At 38.3% G+C, this 19,768-nt stretch overlaps 1 protein-coding gene across 1 annotated transcript in view; it reads left to right on the top strand.

The window, feature by feature from the left end:
• igfbp7 (insulin-like growth factor binding protein 7) overlaps positions 1-18,965 on the top strand; it is an 18,966-nt gene extending 1 nt beyond the window's left edge. The window contains exons 1-6 of the mRNA XM_061726096.1: positions 1-307; positions 1,954-2,107; positions 7,129-7,238; positions 7,539-7,643; positions 12,924-13,050; positions 18,344-18,965. The exon at positions 1-307 is cut by the window's left edge and continues 1 nt beyond it. Of these exons, the coding sequence (XP_061582080.1) occupies positions 41-307; positions 1,954-2,107; positions 7,129-7,238; positions 7,539-7,643; positions 12,924-13,050; positions 18,344-18,366 (786 nt within the window). The 5' untranslated portion in view covers positions 1-40 and the 3' untranslated portion in view covers positions 18,367-18,965. The remainder of the gene's footprint in view (positions 308-1,953; positions 2,108-7,128; positions 7,239-7,538; positions 7,644-12,923; positions 13,051-18,343) is intronic.
• The last annotated feature ends 803 nt before the right edge of the window (positions 18,966-19,768 follow it).

The raw sequence follows: 19,768 nt of genomic DNA, 5'->3' as shown, positions 1-19,768 counted from the left end.
CCCGGTCCTCCAGATCCTGCTCATCCTCCTCTCCAGCACCATGTTCTCCTCGGTTCTGCTGCTGCCGCTCACCCTGGCCCTGCTCGGGCCCCTGGGGGCCCTGGCCACCCCCCCGGAGTGCGGGCCCTGCGACCCGGAGCAGTGCGCCCCCCTCCCGGAGGACGGCTGCGCCGGCGGCGCGGTGCCCGACGCCTGCGGCTGCTGCTCCGTGTGCGCCGCCGCGGAGGGAGAGCCGTGCGGCCGCAGGGCCGGACGCTGCGGGGCCGGGATGGAGTGCGCCCGCAGCGGGGACGACAAGAAGGGCAAGGTATGGAAGGAAACTTCATTCTGTTATTAAACTGTTTATTAAAGAAATAAAGTCAGTTATACAAGATTCACATCAGTATCACTCGGGTATTGTTTTTCATAAAAAAGGAGAAAAAAAAGATAAAAAAGGAGAAGGAGAAAATAAAAAAAATAAATCAATCAATGAATAAGTAAAACAAATCATCAACCAAGATCCGATGTGCAGTCAATCCAAAACTAATAAAGAAATGAAGAAGAAATGAAGAAGATGCATTTGTAAGGAGACAAAAAAGGGATTTTCTCTTTCGTCTCTCAAACATTCTGAGAAATAACCTTAAAATAGTAAATACCCCCCTCCAGAAAAAATAGATAAGTAAAATAAGATAATAAAATAAATTAAAAATAAAATAAAAATAAAAAAAGTTTATAATGGATTTTCTAAATACATGTTTTATACATTTATAGGGTTCATAGTTAGTATTAATATATAGTAATTATCTGGGAAAGATAATATACGCTGGAATAATATATATATATATATATATATATATATATATATATATATATATATATATATATATATATATATATATATATATATATATATATATATATATATATATATATATGTATATATATATATATATATATGTTGCATATGTATATTATTTAGAATTGCTCTGGTATAATATTGTAATGAAGTGCTGTAATATTTTTATAATGTAATAATAGGTATATTTTTTGATAAAGTAAAACTTGCTGTTATATTTTTATTTTTTTATTTTGTATTCGAGTAAAATTGAAATAGAAACAAGGGGTAGGACCACATACGTTTTTACTTCTTCCTACTCCCTTTTGGGCATGAAGGTTTATTAGGGCCCGAGCACTGACAGTGCTCGGGCCCTAATGTATCTGTAGGAGATGTTTTTGTTCTCGTTTTTCTTCCGACTAAATGAGGGTCTTTTTTCCCCCTAAACGTGCCCCAAAAGTCACCAAATTTATCGCCAGACCTGGTGATAAATTTGATATTTAATAGTTTACATTAATGGGCGTGGCCTAACGGCTCAACAGCGCCCCCTAGAAAACTTTGTGCCTCAAGCCCCACAATACGGTTTGACGTACATGCACGAAAATCACTACACACCTGTATCATGTCACAACTTAAAGAAAAGTCTCTTGGAGCCATGGCCCAAACCCAACAGGAAGTCGCCCATTTTCAATTAATCGTGTCATTTTGGCGCAATTTATGTCATCCTTTCAGCCGTTAATACGGCCCGAACCGTAACGTGCACCCAGGTGTGTTATACATCAAAATGTGCGTCTCCATCCTGCGACGACGCAAATTACTTTTCTCTTTCAAAAGTGTTACCGTGGCGACACTAGACGCCAAAAAGCGCACCCACCCTTCATCTGATTGGTCCATATTTGATAGATCCTACTTTCTGGTTTGATATAAAGACTCATGGTGGTTCATCGGACTCGGGTTTGAGTCCTTGACTTTTATTGGTGAAAATTGCATGCGAGGGCCCGTTCATCCGTTCATCCGTTCATCGCTGCTTGCAGCTTAAATTCCTTTTTGATTTTGTTTAATGACTGTTTATTTGTATTCTTTTTCTGATGTTTTGTGTAATTTTTTTCTGTTTTTATAATTATTTTATTTTATTAAAGGCGGGAACCTGCGTGTGCAAGAGCAACTACGAGGTCTGCGGCTCCGACGGGAACACGTACGCCAGCGGCTGCGCCCTGAAGAAGGCTAGCCTGGCAGCGCTGGAGGAGGGCAAAGAGGCGGTGGAGGTGAAGAGGAAGGGCCGCTGCGAGTCAGGTGAGGGGCACCCACGGGTGCTGGGGGGGAGGGGGCACCCATGGGTGCTGGGGGGGGGGCACCTATAGCACCTATAGAAACCTATAAAAACGGACATTTAGGCTTCAGAACGTCACATTATGAGACAGAAACGTCACCAGCGTCATGAGTGACACCTGTGGTTACAATTAGTTTGTAACCGTCAATATTTTCTTGTATTTTACCTGTTTTATATTCTAACGTCACACTTAAAAGTAACTCCACTTCTCTGTCACTCCAAACCAAAGACTCTGGTTCATCTTGGAAGTAACTGGAAGTTACTCGTGTCATTTGTTGATGTTTTTTTCCAGGATTCTGATTGGCTAGCATGACTTTATCTTCTCGTTACACTGCCCCCTGTAGGTTTGGCTGCTCATAGCACCTTAACAGATATTTATGCAGGTTCCTGGAAATGATGGGATTTTTATAAACGTAGAGGGGGAAATATCCGTTTTTGTAAATACCCAGCTACGTGTAAGACTAAGACTGCAGCTCTGCTTCCTGGACCGTCAGGGGAGCGGCTGGAATAATATCAGTAATATAATATTATAACTAGACAATTTCCTCGCAGATATTTCGAGAGTGCCACGGTGGGCTGCTGCACATTTGTGTACATTGCTTGATTTTGCAAGCAATAAAGGTGAAGACTCACATATCGGCCAATCAGAAGAAGGGGCGGGGCTAATTTGCACCAATGAAGGTCAAGGACTCGATACTGAGTCATATGACACCACCCATTACCCTCTATGTAAAACCATTCAAAAGTTATAGGACTATAACATATCGGCCAATCAGAAGAAGGGGGGGGGCTAATTTGTATATATAATATATTAATGTAAATATTTATATGTATAATAATAATAATATACATATATATCCCATGAACCTGTTCCCAGCGGTACTGGGGATCGTCTAAGGCAGGGGTTCTTAACCTTTCTGACCTTGGGGCCCAATGTTTTCAGTACAGAGTGGCCCGGGGCCCGTTGAATATTAACACTGTATAGCAGGGGTATTCAACTAAAACTTTAAGAGGTCCATTTAGAGAAAATTTACTCAAGCGAAGGTCCAAAACATCATAATAAATATATATATATATATATATATATATTTATATATATATATATATATATATATATATATATATATATATATATATATATATATATATATATATATATATATATATATATATATATATATATATTATATATATATATATATATATATATATATATACATACATATATATTCAAGTAGCCTCATAGTTGTATCAACATCTGCATCTGACTGTTATATTAAAATAGTACATATTTGCCAATTAACATGTTTAACTTGAATTAAACATATTTTTTCTCTTAAAAATAAAATAGATTTTATTTTATTTTTCAAATTCTATCTTATTTTATTTCTTTACCAGCAGTTTGAATTTCCCCTTTTCTTTGTTAAATGTCTCAACACATTTTTATAATAAATGAATATAAACACATCTTAACAATTTAACAGTTTTGCAGTTTCTCTTTCTTCCCCTTAATCTTATGCCCCCACTTTCTGTCATTCAGTGAGAGAACTGAGCTCTAATTTCTCCTGCCAGGACTTTAAATCTGGGCTGGATGGTGTCAGGTTCTCATGCACATGAGAAGGTGCTCATTGGTGAGCCTGGAACGATATTTAGTTTTAATTATGTTCATTGTGGAGAAAGCTGCTTCACAGCTGTATCTGGACCCAAACATGGGCAGGATGTTTTAAGATGGTCAGTTTATTTTTCTGTGACTTCAGTTCAGACTTGAGTGGATATGTTTGATGAAAAACTTTGTGTTTTGTTTCAGTGGCGTTTCACTTTCGCACTTTGAACGCCACGGTCTCTGAACGTATGAGACACTGGTTTCGTCCCAGTGGGAAGACTGAACAGGATGAATCTGTCCATTCTGGGTTGAACTTCCCTTTCCACATGTTACGCTTCTCATCTCTGTAAGAGTCAAGCTAATTACTTACTAAGTAACTTACTAAGTTTTATTTAGCCTACATTAATAAGTTGTCAGGACTGCGCGTGTCGGATTTAATCCGAGCCTGATCAGCTGAGACGGCCGGGCAGAACCCGCAGCTCTCTGGCCGCTGCAGCAGAGTCACTTTCCGATGCTTTTGCGAGCCCGAACAACAGTCCAGCCCACACATCTACATCTACAATCCTTCAGCAGTAACAACGGAGCCGCCCGAGCGGCACCGACCTCCCCGGCCGCGCGGACGAGTCAGGATAAATGATCACGCCACGCTCGCTCGCTCTGGGCGCAGACCCAAGTAATCGATCCCTGATCCTGGCGGATCTAAACGTACTCTGTGAAAATGAAGGATTTTCTCTATAAATACACACCATTTCTCTTACTATTACACGTACAGCTAGCTGAGGGTCTTCTTCTCCTCATTTGGTCGGGAGTTGCTATGCAGTCCGGCGGCCCTCGCGGCCCACACGTACAAAACTGATTTTTTTTTTCGCGGCCCACTAGATGGCGCTCACGGCCCAAGTGTGGGCCGCGGCCCTATGGTTAAGAATCACTGGTCTAAGGTCAAAAGGGTTAGGGTTCAGATTTCTCCATTTTCCAGGGTAAAGTGTATGAAGTCTGTACTGACTGAGTCATGTGACCAGTTCTGGCTGAATGAGTCAGCAGCTGAGCTCTGGTTGCTAGGGGCAACAAGAACATCGACTTCAGAACATCCCGGGATGGCTGTGAGAAAACCCCAGCTTTTGCCTTGTGAGAAGGTCTCAAATAACTCCGATTTGTGAGAAAACCGTAGCTCCTAGCAGAAAAACAAAGACATCGTGAGAGACACAGAACCTGACAGATTCTGACAATCTTAATTTTATTCAGATATTCCTTAAAATGTGTTAGTAACGGCAGTTCGAAAACAAAGTGAGATTTTTTTGAAGAAAACTTTTGATTACATTGCAGTCAATGGGGACTGAGGCAGGTATTGGCGCCGCTTTAGCCTCCCCCCGTTTAAATTTTGTGCATACCCCGCCTGTCAAAGTCACATTTTATGAATCCCAACATCTATGTCTACATTCTGACCAAAAATTATTTGTCCAGCTTTCACGGTTCGGCCGTGAGCTTGAGTTACAAATAAAAATTAAGGTCATTTTTTTACTGTCCCTCCCACTCTAAAAAATGAGAGCTCCACTCTAAATTTGACAAAAAAGTGATTTCCAGTCCTCGCTTGAGCGCTCATATCTTGAAAAGTGTACATTTGAGGAAAAAAACGTTTCAGGTTTGGAGAGAGAAGAGAAGTTTTCCTCCGTTTTGAAGTTTGAATGACAGTTCTACGTGCAAGTATGAGAAAGATAGGTGACTCAGAAAAAAGGTGGATTTGGGTTTTTTTTTAACCTCCTCCCATCCACAGTGTGACATTCTGCCCCATTCACTTACATGGGAAAATCTCCCCATTAGTTTGGAAATTTGGAAATGTTTTTGCACTTTGTGCAAAAACTATTTGTGCCATCGCTCTGAAAATCCACAGGACTGTAGTTAAATTCAGGGCCTACAACTTTCTAAATTGATTCAGAATTTTTCGAGTTACGGTGTGCGAGTGGTGAGGCCCCAAATTTCTCCCAATGCGTTCCGGATGGGGCAAAAAGCACACGTTTTTGCACGTTGCGCAAAAACGTGCACACCAATCGCTAATAAAAGTCATAGCACACGATTCCCGCTTAAGGCGCACGTTTCTACGTTTTTACTTTTCGCGTTTTCTCAAAGCTGCGGGACTAGTTACGCGCCGAAGTTTGTCCGGAAAATTAATAATAATAAGATGAAACGCACACAATAACAATAGTGCCTCTGGCTGCGCCAACAGGCACTATTGTTATCCTCCTCCTTCATTGCTATTGCATAGCTATGGAGGAGGCGTGCCACTTGGCACAGCCGTGGCACTAATATCAGGTTCAGGTTCAATATCGGGTTTCTAGAGATAAGAGCTGCTCCGTCCGGGTGGGATGATGCCGTCTCTTCTGAACCAGAGACAGCAGAGCGATGATCCGCAGCTGAACGCATCGCTGTTTAGACTTGTCTTTAATGAACTTGAACTTTGCTAAAGTTTCATTGATTGACGGCTCGTCTCCTGCTGAAAGGATTGTGAGGACTCAGACGTGATGTGAGCTGTTATCTCCTGAGACGTGATGTGAGCTGTTATCTCCTGCTCCGCCGGGGGGTTCTCCTCTGAACCGATGGTACAGATGTCCGACGTTCCGATGGCGTCTGAGATAATCCCCTTTCATCCTTCTGAAAACACCACATTCCTTTCTCCTACTGAGCGCGCTCAGAGCGCATTCCTGCCAGGTCACGGACGTCCGACGGACGTGTTTGGTCCTGATCCCTCGGTAATGTTTGGTCCTGATCCAGATGTGTTTGGTCCTGATCCAGATGTGTTTGGTCCTGATCCAGATGTGTTTGGTTCTGATCCAGATCCTGATCAGTAATGTAATCTCTGTAATTAGGGCCCTAGCACTTGCAGTGCTAGGGCCCTATTGTATCTGTAGGAATTATTTTTTCTTCTTTCTTTATTTTTCCGACTAAATGAGGGTCTTTTTTCCCCCTAAACGTGCCCCAAAAGTCACCAAATTTATCACCGAGCCAGGCCTGGTGGTAAATGTGATATTTAATGGTTTGCATTAATGGGCGTGGCCTAATGGCTCAACAGCGCAGCTCAACATGGTGGAGTCATCGGACTCGGTATTGAGTCCTTCACCTTAATTGATGCAAATTAGCCCCACCCCTTCTTCTGATTGGTCGATATCTGATAGTTCCTATTTTCTACCATAACCTTTGAATGGTTTGGTATAGAGAGTCGTGGGTGTTTCATCCTCTAAATGTCCAGTCTGAAGAATCTACATGAAGTCCTAAGAGCTTCCACTGCAGCCTGAACCTGCAACAGGGTGGAGGACGTTCATCCGTTCATCCGTTTATCGCTGCAGCAGCTTTAACGTGCTTTTATTTTATTTTATTATCTCTCCACAGCCCCCGTCATCGTCACGGCTCCGGGTCAGGTCTACAACGTCAGCGGCTCCCAGGTGTTCCTGAGCTGTGAGGCGGTGGGAGTTCCCACCCCGGTGCTCACCTGGAGGAAGGTGAGTACTGCTGGTAGTACTGGTACTACTGGTACTACAACTGGTACTACTGGTACTACTGGTACTAGAACTGGTACTACTGGTACTATAACTGGTACTATAACTGGTATTACTGGTACTATAACTGGTATTACTCGTACTACTGGTACTACTGGTACTATAACTGGTACTACTGGTACTACTGGTACTAGAACTGGTACTACTGGTACTATAACTGGTACTATAACTGGTATTACTGGTACTATAACTGGTACTACTGGTGTTGGTGTTGATGTTAATTGTTGGTGTTTACGTGGTCAGGTGGTCAGCGGCAGGAGGGAGGAGCTTCTTCCCGGAGACAGAGACAACCTGGCCGTCCAGACCAGAGGAGGACCGGAGAAGCACGAAGTGACCGGCTGGGTTCTGGTCAGTTCCCTCTACTTTGATTCATTATTCCAACAGTACAATCACAACAGTACCCAAGAACCAGTGGTCCATGGACATTAATATTTGGTACAGTTACCAAGAACCAGTGGTTCATGGACATTAATATTTGGTACAGTTACCAAGAACCAGTGGTCCATGGACATTAATATTTGGTACAGTTACCAAGAACCAGTGGTTCATGGACATTAATATTTGGTACAGTTACCAAGAACCAGTGGTCCATGGACATTAATATTTGGTACAGTTACCAAGAACCAGTGGTCCATGGACATTAATATTTGGTACAGTTACCAAGAACCAGTGGTCCATGGACATTAATATTTGGTACAGTTACCAAGAACCAGTGGTCCATGGACATTAATATTTGGTACAGTTACCAAGAACCAGTGGTCCATGGACATTAATATTTGGTACAGTTACCAAGAACCAGTGGTTCATGGACATTAATATTTGGTACAGTTACCAAGAACCAGTGGTCCATGGACATTAATATTTGGTACAGTTACCAAGAACCAGTGGTCCATGGACATTAATATTTGGTACAGTTACCAAGAACCAGTGGTCCATGGACATTAATATTTGGTACAGTTACCAAGAACCAGTGGTCCATGGACATTAATATTTGGTACAGTTACCAAGAACCAGTGGTCCATGGACGTTAATATTTGGTACAGTTACCAAGAACCAGTGGTCCATGGACATTAATATTTGGTACAGTTACCAAGAACCAGTGGTCCATGGACGTTAATATTTGGTACAGTTACCAAGAACCAGTGGTCCATGGACATTAATATTTGGTACAATTACCCCAAGAACCAGTGGTCCATGGACATTAATATTTGGTACAGTTACCAAGAACCAGTGGTCCATGGACATTAATATTTGGTACAATTACCCCAAGAACCAGTGGTCCATGGACATTAATATTTGGTATAGTTACCAAGAACCAGTGGTCCATGGACATTAATATTTGGTACAGTTACCAAGAACCAGTGGTCCATGGACATTAATATTTGGTACAGTTACCAAGAACCAGTGGTCCATGGACATTAATATTTGGTACAGTTACCAAGAACCAGTGGTCCATGGACGTTAATATTTGGTACAGTTACTCCAAGAACCAGTGGTCCATGGACATTAATATTTGGTACAGTTACCAAGAACCAGTGGTCCATGGACATTAATATTTGGTACAGTTACCAAGAACCAGTGGTCCATGGACATTAATATTTGGTACAGTTACCAAGAACCAGTGGTCCATGGACATTAATATTTGGTACAGTTACCAAGAACCAGTGGTCCATGGAAATTACTATTTGGTACAGTTACCAAGAACCAGTGGTCCATGGACATTAATATTTGGTACAGTTACCAAGAACCAGTGGTCTATGGACATTAATATTTGGTACAGTTACCAAGAACCAGTGGTCCATGGACATTAATATTTGGTACAGTTACCCCAAGAACCAGTGGTCCATGGACATTAATATTTGGTACAGTTACCAAGAACCAGTGGTCCATGGACATTACTATTTGGTACAGTTACCAAGAACCAGTGGTTCATGGACATTAATATTTGGTACAGTTACCAAGAACCAGTGGTCCATGGACATTAATATTTGGTACAGTTACCCCAAGAACCAGTGGTCCATAAACATTAATATTTGGTACAGTTACCCCAAGAACCAGTGGTCCATAAACATTAATATTTGGTACAGTTACCCCAAGAACCAGTGGTCCATGGACATTAATATTTGGTACAGTTACCCCAAGAACCAGTGGTCCATAAACATTAATATTTGGTACAGTTACCAAGAACCAGTGGTCCATGGACATTAATATTTGGTACAGTTACCAAGAACCAGTGGTCCATGGACATTAATATTTGGTACAGTTACCCCAAGAACCAGTGGTCCATGGACATTAATATTTGGTACAGTTACCAAGAACCAGTGGTCCATGGACATTAATATTTGGTACAGTTACCCCAAGAACCAGTGGTCCATGGACATTAATATTTGGTACAGTTACCCCAAGAACCAGTGGTCCATGGACATTAATATTTGGTACAGTTACCAAGAACCAGTGGTCCATGGACATTAATATTTGGTACAGTTACCAAGAACCAGTGGTCCATGGACATTAATATTTGGTACAGTTACCAAGAACCAGTGGTCCATGGACATTAATATTTGGTACAGTTACCAAGAACCAGTGGTCCATGGACATTAATATTTGGACACCGATCCAGTTTCCTGATATTTATATGGACTTAATTTCTACACCAGGGAAATACACGAAGCAAAGCTTGAAGGCTTACAAAAGTCTTGACGTGACAGAAACTGCTGATACAAAGAACCGTGTCATTATCCGATTTGTGCTGAGTCGTTATCAGACTTGTGCAGACCTGGGTGAAGATAATTACTTAATTAGAACCAGGTGTGGTGATGTAAGGAGACGCCTAGAACCTGCAGCTCTGAGGCCTCGGGACACAAACTTTGTCCGCTTTGAGGATATGCAGTTGTAAAAATTATATTTGCGCATGTTAAATAAATAAAAGATCATCATAACATCAATGGAACACAGTAATCCCTCATTCTTCGGGGGTTACGTTCCAAAAAGAAGTAGCAACCTTTACTTTCTTGACAATTATTATACAAGGCTTCAAATTGCGCAACCCGATTAATTGGATTTGAATGGGAGAAAATAAAAAATGATTATGAAAATAAATACAATAAGTACAGTAGTATTGTGACTTATTTCCCTGCTCTTCGCGACTTTGTAGCATATTTTTCTTCTAAAGCCTCTAAAGGTGCAGGAGGGACAGAAACTATTCAGTAGCCGGGAGGCAGAAATGTTCCAGAAATGTTCCAGCTCTCCTGTTCTTGTTCTTACAGTTTTTTGTAGCCTGAGGGGCCTTGATTTGGAAACTATGTAAAAGGTAAATGTGTAGAAAGATGAGGGAAGACATGTATGGAGGACGGGCCGGGACTTGAACCAGCGCTATCTGCACCGGCAGGCCCGTAAATGTTCCCTGATAAATCCAGGGTGATGTTTCTGATTATCTGCTGGAAAGAGCTTCGTTACAGTCGTCACATCTGCTGCAGATGGAGGATGAGCTTAAATCTGCTCTGGGCATCAGATCTCTGACTGGGAGATTATCATCAGTTCCAGTCGTGATGTTGCTGCTGTCACTGCTCGCAACAAGTGAATAGCTGATGCAATCAAACGTCCTTCAGTTAAATCAAGAAAAGACCAAAATAATACTAAACAGAAAGAATATTAGTTGCTGCTCAGTTGGAGTCCAAGGTCTGAAGATAAAACCCCAGGTTAGAGTTTTAAAGGATCTGATGTTCAGCAGTGTCGAAGAATAATATAAAATCCAGTTGAGAATCCGCTGTGTTGTAGAGTTTTAGTCTGTGGTGTAGAGAGTTTTAGTCTGTGGTGTAGAGAGTTTTAGTCTGTGGTGTAGAGAGTTTTAGTCTGTGGTGTAGAGAGTTTTAGTCTGTGGTGTATTTAGTTTTAGTCTGTGGTGTAGAGAGTTTTAGTCTGTGGTGTAGAGAGTTTTAGTCTGTGGTGTAGAGAGTTTTAGTCTGTGGTGTAGAGAGTTTTAGTCTGTGGTGTAGAGAGTTTTAGTCTGTGGTGTATTTAGTTTTAGTCTGTGGTGTAGAGAGTTTTAGTCTGTGGTGTAGAGAGTTTTAGTCTGTGGTGTAGAGAGTTTTAGTCTGTGGTGTAGAGAGTTTTAGTCTGTGGTGTAGAGAGTTTTAGTCTGTGGTGTAGAGAGTTTTAGTCTGTGGTGTAGAGAGTTTTAGTCTGTGGTGTAGAGAGTTTTAGTCTGTGGTGTAGAGAGTTTTAGTCTGTGGTGTAGAGAGTTTTAGTCTGTGGTGTAGAGAGTTTTAGTCTGTGGTGTAGAGAGTTTTAGTCTGTGGTGTAGAGAGTTTTAGTCTGTGGTGTAGAGAGTTTTATTCAGTAGCCGGCGGTGAGCAGACCTACAGAGCGTGTCTGGGTTGGTGTGCTGACCCAGAGTGGTTGGAATCATTACTTTTATACAGTAAGTTCAAAGCACAAAAGGCAGGAATAAACAAGTGAGAGACAAAAAGCAATTTACAGTCAGATGTGATCTGTGGCCAAATACCGTTATCGGGCATTTGGCATGACTGTCACTAAGTTGTAAATTACCCCATAGGGAGATCTGATGCCCAGAGCAGATTTAGCAGTTCTTTGTAGCTGCCAAGAGTTTTTATTTATGCTTACTTTTAAATAGTTTTGAGTTAATGCACATTGTTATGTCCTCATCTAGTTTGTTCCACAATTTTACACCACAAACAGATATAAGCACATACTTTACAGAGTTGAATGGTGGTGAAGCTGTTTACAGTTCCCTCTTAAAGTGTATGTTCCCTCTCTAACCACCAACATTATTTGGATGTTTGTTCTTATCATATTTCTGGTTTGCTCTATATTTACGGGTCCACGTTGTAAATGAGAATTTGGTCTCAATTGGCTCACCTGCCTAAATAAACGTTAAATTAAAATAAATCATTAATGGCTTTGGGTTTGGGTTTACCTTCCTTGTCTGGACTGTTTGAACAGCTTCTCTAGTCAATAATCAATAATAATAATAATAATGAATAAGTGTTATTGTTCCAGATCTCCCCTCTCACCAAGGAGGAGGAAGGATCCTAATAATAATCAATAATAATAATGAATAAGTGTTATTGTTCCAGATCTCCCCTCTCACCAAGGAGGAGGAAGGATCCTAATAATAATCAATAATAATAATGAATAAGTGTTATTGTTCCAGATCTCCCCTCTCACCAAGGAGGAGGAAGGATCCTAATAATAATCAATAATAATAATAATAAGTGTTATTGTTCCAGATCTCCCCTCTCACCAAGGAGGAGGACGGATCCTAATAATAATCAATAATAATAATCAATAACTTGTGTTGCAGATCTCCCCTCTCACCAAGGAGGAGGAAGGATCCTAATAATAATCAATAATAATAATCAATAACTGCTATTGTTCCAGATCTCCCCTCTCACCAAGGAGGAGGAAGGATCCTAATAATAATAATCAATGATAATAATCAATAACTGCTATTGTTCCAGATCTCCCCCCTCACCAAGGAGGAGGAAGGATCCTAATAATAATCAATAATAATAATCAATAACTTGTTTTCCAGATCTCCCCTCTCACCAAGGAGGAGGAAGGATCCTAATAATAATCAATAATAATAATCAATAACTTGTTTTCCAGATCTCCCCTCTCACCAAGGAGGAGGAAGGATCCTACGAGTGTCACGCTACCAACGATAAAGGAGAGGCCACGGCAGTGGGAGCAATTTACCTGGTGGAGAACGAGGACGAGGTCGCCGTCAAGACAGGTGACGCTAGTTAGCAGTGACATCACACTCAGCTGGTGACATCACAGTGATGTCATAGCTCATTTCTGACTAGGGGTGTAAGGATACACTAATCTCACGATACGGTACGATACACGATACTGAGGTCACGATAACGATACGATATTATAGCAGTATTTTTTAACAACCTTGAATGAGGAACGTTTGACTGGAAAATTGTCTTTTATTTGAAAGACACAAAATACAAAACAATGCTGTGCGTTTGCCCTATTGTTCCAGTTTGTAATGCTTTATAACTGTTTAAGTTTTATTGTTCCAGTTTGTAATGCTTTATAACTGTTTCAGTTTTATTGTTCCAGTTTGTAATGCTTTATAACTGTTTCAGTTTTATTGTTCCAGTTTGTAATGCAAAGTTTTAAAGAGAAAGCCAGGCCAACCATTTTCCACAAACTGAACTAAAAGTAAATGTCAGGTTTGCATTATGATCTTCAGTTTCATACAAGTAAAAATATTTAGCCACAAACTGAATAGTTTCTCTCATGTATGACTTGACTTTTTTCTTTTCCAGAAATTTAACAACTAAAATTAAATAAATAAATAAAAGTAAATAAATACAATTTTACATCATAAAAAAGATTGATTCATGCTCACCTTATAAGTGTAAGAGGAGATTTATTTTTGTTAAGAAGGTTATTTCATTATTTTATAAATCTATTCTTTATATTCTGATGTATATCAGGGACTATAATGACACTAGTCAGTTTATCTGTAGTGATTAGTCTGGTTTAGATTGGGCGGAGTGATACGCCACAGTACGGCACTAGGTGCTGTGTTGATGTTCTAAAATCCTACACTGTTGAGGGACATTAAAGTACACTGGAACTCAGCAGAAGTGTCCCCGTGTTTATCCTACTCACCACCCCAAAAAGGTTTCATTTAATAAGGTTTAACTCTACACCAGCCTTACATCAGTAAAAGTTTAATTTAATTTAATAAGGTTTAACTCTACACCAGCCTTACATCAGTAAAGGTTTAATTTAATAAGGTTTAACTCTACACCAGCCTTACATCAGTAAAGTAATTTAATAAGGTTTAACTCTACACCAGCCTTACATCAGTAAAGTAATTTAATAAGGTTTAACTCTACACCAGCCTTACATCAGTAAAAGTTTAATTTAATAAGGTTTAACTCTACACCAGCCTTACATCAGTAAAGTAATTTAATAAGGTTTAACTCTACACCAGCCTTACATCAGTAAAAGTTTAATTTAATTTAATAAGGTTTAACTCTACACCAGCCTTACATCAGTAAAGTAATTTAATAAGGTTTAACTCTACACCAGCCTTACATCAGTAAAGTAATTTAATAAGGTTTAACTCTACACCAGCCTTACATCAGTAAAGGTTTAATTTAATAAGGTTTAACTCTACACCAGCCTTACATCAGTAAAGGTTTAATTTAATAAGGTTTAACTCTACACCAGCCTTACATCAGTAAAGGTTTAATTTAATAAGGTTTAACTCTACACCAGCCTTACATCAGTAAAAGGTTTAATTTAATAAGGTTTAACTCTACACCAGCCTTACATCAGTAAAGTAATTTAATAAGGTTTAACTCTACACCAGCCTTACATCAGTAAAGGTTTAATTTAATAAGGTTTAACTCTACACCAGCCTTACATCAGTAAAGTAATTTAATAAGGTTTAACTCTACACCAGCCTTACATCAGTAAAGTAATTTAATAAGGTTTAACTCTACACCAGCCTTACATCAGTAAAGTAATTTAATAAGGTTTAACTCTACACCAGCCTTACATCAGTAAAGTAATTTAATAAGGTTTAACTCTACACCAGCCTTACATCAGTAAAGGTTTAATTTAATAAGGTTTAACTCTACACCAGCCTTACATCAGTAAAAGGTTTAATTTAATAAGGTTTAACTCTACACCAGCCTTACATCAGTAAAGTAATTTAATAAGGTTTAACTCTACACCAGCCTTACATCAGTAAAGTAATTTAATAAGGTTTAACTCTACACCAGCCTTACATCAGTAAAGTAATTTAATAAGGTTTAACTCTACACCAGCCTTACATCAGTAAAGGTTTAATTTAATAAGGTTTAACTCTACACCAGCCTTACATCAGTAAAGGTTTAATTTAATTTAATAAGGTTTAACTCTACACCAGCCTTACATCAGTAAAGGTTTAATTTAATAAGGTTTAACTCTACACCAGCCTTACATCAGTAAAAGTTTAATTTAATTTAATAAGGTTTAACTCTACACCAGCCTTACATCAGTAAAGTAATTTAATAAGGTTTAACTCTACACCAGCCTTACATCAGTAAAGGTTTAATTTAATAAGGTTTAACTCTACACCAGCCTTACATCAGTAAAAGATTTAATTTAATAAGGTTTAACTCTACACCAGCCTTACATAGGTAAAGTAATTTAATAAGGTTTAACTCTACACCAGCCTTACATCAGTAAAGTAATTTAATAAGGTTTAACTCTACACCAGCCTTACATCAGTAAAGGTTTAATTTAATAAGGTTTAACTCTACACCAGCCTTACATCAGTAAAGTAATTTAATAAGGTTTAACTCTACACCAGCCTTACATCAGTAAATGTTTAATTTAATAAGGTTTAACTCTACACCAGCCTTACATCAGTAAAGTAATTTAATAAGGTTTAACTCTACACCAGCCTTACATCAGTAAAAGGTTTAATTTAATAAGGTTTAACTCTACACCAGCCTTACACCAGTAAAGGTTTAATTTAATAAGGTTTAACTCTACACCAGCCTTACATCAGTAAAGGTTTAATTTAATAAGGTTTAACTCTACACCAGCCTTACATCAGTAAAGTAATTTAATAAGGTTTAACTCTACACCAGCCTTACATCAGTAAAGGTTTAATTTAATAAGGTTTAACTCTACACCAGCCTTACATCAGTAAAGTAATTTAATAAGGTTTAACTCTACACCAGCCTTACATCAGTAAAGTAATTTAATAAGGTTTAACTCTACACCAGCCTTACATCAGTAAAGTAATTTAATAAGGTTTAACTCTACACCAGCCTTACATCAGTAAAGTAATTTAATAAGGTTTAACTCTACACCAGCCTTACATTAGTAAAGGTTTAATTTAATAAGGTTTAACTCTACACCAGCCTTACATCAGTAAAGTAATTTAATAAGGTTTAACTCTACACCAGCCTTACATCAGTAAAAGGTTTAATTTAATAAGGTTTAACTCTACACCAGCCTTACATCAGTAAAGGTTTAATTTAATAAGGTTTAACTCTACACCAGCCTTACATCAGTAAAAGTTTAATTTAATAAGGTTTAACTCTACACCAGCCTTACATCAGTAAAGGTTTAATTTAATAAGGTTTAACTCTACACCAGCCTTACATCAGTAAAGGTTTAATTTAATAAGGTTTAACTCTAAACCAGCCTTACATCAGTAAAGGTTTAATTTAATAAGGTTTAACTCTACACCAGCCTTACATCAGTAAAAGTTTAATTTAATAAGGTTTAACTCTACACCAGCCTTACATCAGTAAAGTAATTTAATAAGGTTTAACTCTACACCAGCCTTACATCAGTAAAGGTTTAATTTAATAAGGTTTAACTCTACACCAGCCTTACATCAGTAAAGGTTTAATTTAATAAGGTTTAACTCTACACCAGCCTTACATCAGTAAAGGTTTAATTTAATAAGGTTTAACTCTACACCAGCCTTACATCAGTAAAAGTTTAATTTAATAAGGTTTAACTCTACACCAGCCTTACATCAGTAAAGTAATTTAATAAGGTTTAACTCTACACCAGCCTTACATCAGTAAAGGTTTAATTTAATAAGGTTTAACTCTACACCAGCCTTACATCAGTAAAAGTTTAATTTAATAAGGTTTAACTCTACACCAGCCTTACATCAGTAAAGTAATTTAATAAGGTTTAACTCTACACCAGCCTTACATCAGTAAAGGTTTAATTTAATTTAATAAGGTTTAACTCTACACCAGCCTTACATCAGTAAAGGTTTAATTTAATAAGGTTTAACTCTACACCAGCCTTACATCAGTAAAGGTTTAATTTAATTTAATAAGGTTTAACTCTACACCAGCCTTACATCAGTAAAGTAATTTAATAAGGTTTAACTCTACACCAGCCTTACATCAGTAAAAGTTTAATTTAATTTAATAAGGTTTAACTCTACACCAGCCTTACATCAGTAAAAGGTTTAATTTAATAAGGTTTAACTCTACACCAGCCTTACATCAGTAAAGGTTTAATTTAATAAGGTTTAACTCTACACCAGCCTTACATCAGTAAAGTAATTTAATAAGGTTTAACTCTACACCAGCCTTACATCAGTAAAGTAATTTAATAAGGTTTAACTCTACACCAGCCTTACATCAGTAAAAGTTTAATTTAATAAGGTTTAACTCTACACCAGCCTTACATCAGTAAAAGTTTAATTTAATTTAATAAGGTTTAACTCTACACCAGCCTTACATCAGTAAAAGGTTTAATTTAATAAGGTTTAACTCTACACCAGCCTTACATCAGTAAAGTAATTTAATAAGGTTTAACTCTACACCAGCCTTACATCAGTAAAGTAATTTAATAAGGTTTAACTCTACACCAGCCTTACATCAGTAAAGTAATTTAATAAGGTTTAACTCTACACCAGCCTTACATCAGTAAAGTAATTTAATAAGGTTTAACTCTACACCAGCCTTACATCAGTAAAGTAATTTAATAAGGTTTAACTCTACACCAGCCTTACATCAGTAAAAGTTTAATTTAATAAGGTTTAACTCTACACCAGCCTTACATCAGTAAAGTAATTTAATAAGGTTTAACTCTACACCAGCCTTACATCAGTAAAGTAATTTAATAAGGTTTAACTCTACACCAGCCTTACATCAGTAAAGTAATTTAATAAGGTTTAACTCTACACCAGCCTTACATCAGTAAAGGTTTAATTTAATAAGGTTTAACTCTACACCAGCCTTACATCAGTAAAGGTTTAATTTAATAAGGTTTAACTCTACACCAGCCTTACATCAGTAAAAGTACAGAGCTCAAAACGGAACTAGTTTCTTCTGAGCGGAGGAAGATTTTGGTCCGCGGGTCGAGGTGTGGTTGTTACTAGTCAACACAATAGATTAATGTTAATAATCCAGTATCAGATACAGTTTGTCACCTCCACGACACGTTCGTGCCGTTTTTGTATCACGAAATTTCGTGGCAGATATATTGTTCCAGCCCTATTTCTGACTGATGATGTCATTTCCTTCCAGTGATCAAGGACGGCGAGCTGTGATCAGCTGATGATCTTTGATCATTGATCATTGATCGGTGAAGATCGGGGAGCTGTGATCAGCTGATGATCATTGATCATTGATCGGTGAATCGTCGCTGGAACAGATTATTTCATCTTTCATGGAAGAGTTGAAAAAGACTTCTTCGCTTATTTCAGAAATGTTTTAATTTTTTAATTGAATTCTATCTAAAAGTTTCTTCTTTTCTCGCTGCATTTAAACATTTTTATCATTTATCACCTTTAAAACAAAACAAACATGACTTTTCTGTCCAGTCAGGAAACGTGTCGCCATGGCAACGGCGTGATTAGATCAACGATGGACGTGTTTAACAATAATCTGTAAAAGTGTGATTCTTTTTTTCTGTTCAGTCAGAAAACTTGATTAATCTGTTGGAACTGGACATAAAAAGTATGTTTTTATTTTACTCTGAATTGAATAAAAAAGTTCTGGGTTCCAGAGCCGATCGATGATCAGTTTGATGTTCAATTCTGCTGTTTCTGATCAATAAACCAATAAATCACATGTTGTTGTCCATCCATCGTCCTCCAGGAGGGAAAGTTCTTCTAAAATAAAACCAAATAAAACCAAATAAAAACCATCTCCTTTTCTTCTACAAGTGTCTCGACTTCACGTTCAGTAAAACCATTTCCTTCTTCCTTGTTTTGTGGTTTATTTAGTTTAGTTTTATTTAGTTCCAGGTCGTTGTTCTTGTTAAAATGATGCTGAACGTCAGTAGTACCAGTTAGTGAACATGTCAGTAAGTCGTGGTTGAGAAAAGACTCATGAACGGATTCATGTTCATAAAACACGAGTTACATTCTGTTCTGTCTTTCCCTGTTTTGGGAATCACAGATTATTATATTTATGGCGTCTCCTCTAAGAACGGAGTTAAAACATTCTTTTAGGATTAGTATCAATGTTTCCCTTAAACCAGTCTCGATATCGCCTTATTTATTTCTTCCTCTGGTTTCTCTTTAGTCATTATTTTGTTCTGTTGATAAATCTAAAGACAATAGAAAGTTTGATACAGTTCCTAACTCGGCTGCTTGTGCATAGAAGTTCTTATACGTAATAAGTAATAAGTAATAAGTAATAAGTAAGAAACCTTGGTGTTGTTTTCGATCAGGATTTGTCATTTAAACCATATGTTAATCAGGTTTGTAAAATAGCGTTTTTCCATCTCCGTAATATTGCAAAGATTAGGAAAATCCTCTCGCAGAGTGATGCAGAAAAACTAGTTCATGCGTTTGTATCTTCTAGACTGGATTACTGTAATGTGTTATTAGCAGGATGTCCAAGTAATTTGCTGAATAGGCTCCAGCTGATCCAGAATGCAGCAGCACGAGTGCTGACAGGAATCAGCAGGAGAGACCACGTCTCTCCAGTGTTAGCGTCGCTCCA

This window comes from Cololabis saira, chromosome 7 (genome assembly GCF_033807715.1).
Source record: "Cololabis saira isolate AMF1-May2022 chromosome 7, fColSai1.1, whole genome shotgun sequence".
NCBI classification, from domain to species: domain Eukaryota; kingdom Metazoa; phylum Chordata; class Actinopteri; order Beloniformes; family Belonidae; genus Cololabis; species Cololabis saira.
Note: the sequence above shows the minus strand (reverse complement) of the source record. Positions and strands in the feature narration are given on the sequence as shown.